This window comes from Microcaecilia unicolor, chromosome 11 (genome assembly GCF_901765095.1).
Source record: "Microcaecilia unicolor chromosome 11, aMicUni1.1, whole genome shotgun sequence".
NCBI classification, from domain to species: Eukaryota; Metazoa; Chordata; class Amphibia; order Gymnophiona; family Siphonopidae; genus Microcaecilia; species Microcaecilia unicolor.
Genome location: NC_044041.1, coordinates 172,731,395 through 172,737,394, shown reverse-complemented (window position 1 = coordinate 172,737,394; position 6,000 = coordinate 172,731,395). Strand labels below are relative to the sequence as shown.

Below are 6,000 nucleotides of genomic sequence, written 5' to 3'. Positions count from 1 at the left end.
TTGCGTGTGTGTTTATGTGTGTGTGTGTGTGTGTTTGGGTGTATGTGTGTGTGTGTGTTTGCGTGTGTTTATGTGTGTATGTGTTTGTGTGTGTGTCTGTGTGTGTTTGTGTGTGTTTATGTGTGCATTTGTGTGTGTGTTTATGTGTGTGTTTATGTGTGTGTGTGCGTTTGTGTGTTTGTGTGTGTGTTTATGTGTGTGTGTGTTTGCGTGTGTGTTTGCGTTTGTGTGTGTGTTTATGTGTGTGTGTGTTTGCGTTTGTTTGTGTGTGTGTTTGTGTGTGTGTTTATGTGTGTGTGTGTGTGTGTTTATGTGTGTGTTTGCGTTTGTGTGTGTGTATGTGTGTGTGTTTATGTGTGTGTTTGTGTGTGTGTGTGTGTGTGTGTTTCTGTGTGTGTTTGCGTTTGTGTGTGTGTGTTTCTGTGTGTGTGTTTGTGTGTGTGGAGGGGGGGGAGGATTGCGGGTGGCTTTTGTGGTCGTGTGGTTGGGGAGTTTGCCAGCAGTCTGTAGCGATTCCTAGGCAGGGGGAGGAGTACGGAAACACTCCCCCTGCCTGGGTCGTATTTAGAGTAAGCTGGAAGGAATCATCAGACCTTCTCCACCTAAATCCAGTGGTTTGGTTCAAATGTGACTTGCCAATGATTCCACTAACCAATGAAAGGCAGCCCTTTTGAACCAATTAGTACAGGGTAAACCCACGCAATCTACGAAGTAAAGCAGGCAGAATCCTGATCCAAATTTGTCATCTTCCCATCTCCCAGCCCTAGAGGTTCCTTTTAACGAGGAACAACTGATAACTTGTAGGCCTGCGGGATACTTATAAAGTTGCTAAATTCTGGGCTAATGTCAATGTCGTTGGGTTGAATGTCTGATTTCAGAGTAAAGTTCTGCAGAATGGAGACAAAGAACACAAAGAGCTCCGTGCGGCCGAGGCTCTCTCCCAGACATACGCGCTTCCCTACAGATGAAAAGAAAAGAAAAAAATTCTTGCTTGATTATATTTAAGACAGTGCTACAATTTTACTCAGTTTGGCATTATTTTACTTGTGGAAAAAGAGTCCCATAAAATTTTGAAGCCAAATACATGCATATAAGCATGCACAGAGAGAACATCATGTGTACTTCTATTCACACCATGTGTAAGTATTCCCGAGTGCAGACACTAGGCAGAGTTGGGAAAGAATTGCGTTGCACATCCATCCTATATAATAAAACACATCTCCAACATTCTGAAGACGAGAAAGTGAAGCCTTCAAGCTTTGAAGCATTCCTGCAACGTTCCGGAACTACGTGTCGTCAATTGAGGAGATGGATCCTTACAGAGCGCACGAATGCTTCAAGGCTTGAAGGCTTCACTTTCTGTGCTTCAGAGCGTTGGAGATGCGTTTTACTATATAGCGTGTGCTCGGTGCTTTTCTGTAGCACATGGGGGGAATTTAATATATGCTGATTAAAGTGGAGGAGTGGCTGGAGGGGGGGGGGCAGGGGAGATAGGACAATAGCAGGGTGGCTGGGGGGGCAGGGGAGAGAGGACAATCGCTGGGTGGCTGGAGGAGGGGCAGGGGACACAGGAAAATCGCTGGGTGGCTGGAGGGGGGTGCAGGGGAGATAGAAGAATCGCTGGGTGGCTGGAGGGGGGCAATGGAAAAAGGAGAATCGCTGGGTGGCTGGAGGGGGGCATGGAACAGAGGAGACTCCGTGGGTGGCTGGAGGGGGGCAGGTGACAGAGGAGACTCAGTGGGTGGCTGGAGGGGGGCAGGGGAGAGAGGAGAATCGCTGGGTGGCTGGAGGGGAGACAGAGGAGACACACTCGCACCCAGCAGTCTCACTCTCTCTCTCTCTCTGTCACACACACACACTCGCACATTCACTCTCTCTCTCGCACACTCAGTCAGTCTCACACATACTCTCTCAAACATACACACTCAGAGGAAAACCTTGCTAGCGCCCGTTTCATTTGTGTCAGAAACGGGCCTGTTTTACTAGTACTTTATAAAATACCATAACCATTACTTCTTCCAATATATCTTATCTATAGTGGCTGGACCATCAGATGGTGTGCATGGTATCCTGTTATTTTCTACATAGGTATCACCCAACTCTTCATAGATCCAATTAGTTTTTTAAACATTTTTTCAAATATTCGTCAGTATAACTCTTCCTAATTATATTCTTTTCGCTCTATGCAAATAATAGAAGCACTTAGCTTAAGATCTGCAGGTGACCTCCCTCAACAGGATCATGTTTTGTAATAACTACTTCAGGATACAGGCCCCAGAGACTTCTTCAGAGACACTTACTAAATTAAACTATGCTCACACTCATCTAAGCTTTGAAAATTATTTCTATTTTGCATGTAATATCTTGGCACTGTGAGTGTGGCATAGATATCTATATCATATACAAACAATGACCCACTGATGCAGGCATTGTGCCAAAACATAGGGGTCCATTTACTAAGGTGCACTGAAAAATGGCTTGTGGTAGTGTAGGTGCAGGTTTTGGGTGTGCACCGATCCACTTTTCAGCATGCCTGTAAAAAAGGCCTTTTTAAACATTTTTGCCAAAAATGGGTGTGCGGAAAAATCCAAATTGCCACGCATCCATTTTGGGTCTGCGACATTACCACCAGCCATTGACCTAGTGGTAAAGTCTCATGTGGTAACCGTACGGTAATGAGCTACACGCGTGAAATGCCACTTGGCACGCAACCAATACGCGTGTCCGAAAATAAAAATGATTTTTATGCTGTGCGTATCGGACGTGCACCGGAAATGAAATTACTGCGTAAGAGCCATGCGGTAACTCCATTTTGGCGCACATTGGGTGTGCATAGACGCTTATGCAGCTTAGTAAAAGGGCCCCATAATTGTGCTGGCGCAGTGATTAATAAAGGATGTGTTGTTGTTTCACTCCCATTTTTGGCCACCTCTTCATTATGGTTCCTTGATACAGGTTAGCGTGCACCAAATTGGCACTAATGCCGGGGCAGCACGTGTGCCCGGCAGTAATTCCAATTTTGGCATGTGCCGAATCCCACGGTAACTGGCAGTGCGCCCACATTGGCGTGCGCTGCAGGTTTACCATGTGGATAGCGCATGAGCCCTTACCGCTAAGTCAATGGGTGGAGTTAAGGGATCAGGCCATATCTAGGCGTGTGCTAGTTTTAATATAAGTGCAGGCCCATTTCCTGGCCCATTAAAAATTGCCTTTTTCCCATGCAATCTAAAAAGTGGCTCAGCGTCAGGGCTTTTTTTTTGAGGGGGTACTTGGGGGTACTGAGTACCGGCACCTTTTCTACTGTCTGCTAAAATTGACCCATGGACTCCAAGTTTTAATGAAAGAGCTCAGGCTCTACATACCAGTTCTGCCTTGTCATAGATTCTGTGACTGGTTGCAAGGGGCCTGGTTATTGTGGGATGGGTCCATCATTGATCACCTCACCCTTGAAGGGTGGTCTAGCATTTGAGTACGGGCACCTTTTTTGCTAGTAAAAACACAGCGTGCAAATAAAAGATGAACCCACACTACCGCAAGGCACGTTTTACTGGGGCTTTGTAAAAGGACTCCATAGTGACTGGAGAAAATGGGTCACAGGCAACTTTTGATCTTTGAACCTCTAGCAGGAAGTTGCTGCCATCTTGGGTTTACCTGCTGCAACTACAAATGTAACACAACTTTGGGAGCAGAACATATACTTCCTAATTCTTGAAAATATGCCTCGAGATGCACATGCGCATTTGTGTGTGCATCTAAATTGAATAATGACCCAATTAGTGCCAATAATTGTTTTTTTAACAAGCAATTATTGGAGTTAATTAAAAACAAATACCATATACGTACGTAAATTTAGGCGTGTGATTGGGACCTACATTTTACATGTGTCCTAGACAGAGGGGCATGGAAATGGGTGTCTCATGGGAATTTTGGAGTGGAGCAGGGCATGGATTCAACTTACATGTGCAATTGTAGAATAAGGAGTCTTCGCTTGTGAATTTAGGCATGGTTATTTGCACCACATTTTCATCGGTGCAAATGGATGAGCCTACATTTACGTCAGGCCCCCCAGTACTTAAGTGCCATTCTATACACCGTGCCTATCTTTAGGCAAAACGTATTGAATACTGCTTAAGCGGCGGGGGCGGGGGGTCAATTTCTTAGGTGCCATTTAATGAATCTAGCCTATAGTGAGCTTCTATTTTGTTCTGTGGGGAAATGGAGAGCTCATGTAGCTAATTGGGACTGTGCTTATGAGGTTTTATCCAATCATATGTTTTAAATTTTATTATATTAATATTTTTCTTGTGGTCTCTCTTTGTAATATAGTCTTCTGGATATTGCTTGAAATATTTGTATAGTTTTTTTTTTTTTGTAAATCTTGGAGGGGCATTTTCCATTTGATGTCTAAATCCGATGTTGGACATGGTCATCCTGTCATTAAGGGCACTTTTTTGTAGCTTATTTATTAATAAAACAGGTCTAGACCAAAATGTCCAACTTATAGTCCTGGATGTTTTTGTTTTGTTCCCGTTATGGCAGTAAAATGTCCAAGTGTTAGGAACACCCAGATCCCGCGCTTAACATACCCCTGACATGGCTTCTTGTGATTTGAATGCTTTTCTGATGAACTTCATAGAAAAACATCAAAAAATTGGGGGCCCTTTTACTAAGTTGCGTAGGCACCTATGGGTTCCCAACAGATGCTAAATTGGAGTTACCGTCTGGTTACCGCATGGCCCTTGTGGTAATTTCAATTTTGGCATGCATCCACGACACGTGTCCAAAAAGTATTTTTTATTTTCTGTCGTGTGGCAGTTACGCCCGCCAAGTGGCATTTGACTGTGTAGATCATTACCGCTGGATTACCGCGTGAGACCTTACCGCTAGAGGTCAATGACTTGCGGTAAGGTCTCAGACCCAAAATGGACATGGGACAATTTTTCATTTTGCCACGCGTCCATTTTTGGCAAAAAAATTTTAAAAGGCATTTTTTGTAGGTGCGCTATAAAATAATTCTGCACACACCCAATACACGTGTCTACACTACCGCAGGCCATTTTCAGCGCACCTTTGTAAAAGGACCCCTTGGTTTTGAAAATACCAATTTGGACATTTTTGAGAGAAAAACGTTCAAATGCAGATTTATGCCACTTTTTGGATGTTTTTCTCTTTTGAAAAAAGTTTTTAATAAAGAAAAATATATAGCCTTTAAATAATCTGCACTTTTAAAGCTAATATTTTTGCAGTCTATAAAATACTTTAGGTACCTTTGCTTATTTGGTCACCATTTTGCCCAAGAACTCAACATAGAGATTTTTACCTGCAGAAAAAGCCATGAATGCATCATTCTTCTTAAAGCAGCCATTCTCATCCAGGAAGTGTCCAGGGTTGAAGCTCTCTGGGTTACTAAATTCTTTTGGGTCCCATAGCACAGAATGGAGAGAGGGAATTACCTTGGTTCCCTGACAGAAAGAGTGAGATAGCTTTGTACATCAAGAATTTAAACATTTCTATTCAAAGGCAATTTTTAACGGTAGGCATTTAATGATAGATATGAAAGATACTCGAATGGACTGTAGGCAGAATGGAAGCCTTGACTATTGGTGTATTCCTCACATATTACAAATCTGTGTGCTAATGAGCCTCTTTATATGTGTGTGTGTGTGTGTGTGTTTTAATCTTGTGTCCAATACAGGGCAATTTTATAAGGCACATATGCATGTATAAGAGTGCTTTATTCTCTCAAGTAGACATGTAAAAAGTAGGCACAAAGAAGTCAGAGTGCCTACTTTTGCATGATGTACACATAGGAGGCACTTTTTAACAAAGCTCCTCCATTTAGGCAGTATATCAAGTGTGGAATAAACATAAATGGAAAATAAATAAATTAATAAGATGCCATTATAGAATTGGTATTCTAGTGTAAACCCAACATCAGCCCACCAAAATGTAGGCATGAACATTCACAATAGGTCTAGGTCTCACATAAAGTTTTGTACC

General features: G+C 42.9%; 1 protein-coding gene across 1 annotated transcript in view; it reads right to left on the bottom strand.

The window, feature by feature from the left end:
• Positions 1-537: 537 nt before the first annotated feature.
• The window catches only part of LOC115479433 (cytochrome P450 2A13-like), a 28,084-nt gene continuing 22,621 nt past the window's right edge, over positions 538-6,000 (bottom strand). Inside the window, exons 8-9 of the mRNA XM_030217328.1 lie at positions 5,321-5,462; positions 538-958 (exon numbers count right to left, since the gene is read on the bottom strand). Of these exons, the coding sequence (XP_030073188.1) occupies positions 777-958; positions 5,321-5,462 (324 nt within the window). The 3' untranslated portion in view covers positions 538-776. The remainder of the gene's footprint in view (positions 959-5,320; positions 5,463-6,000) is intronic.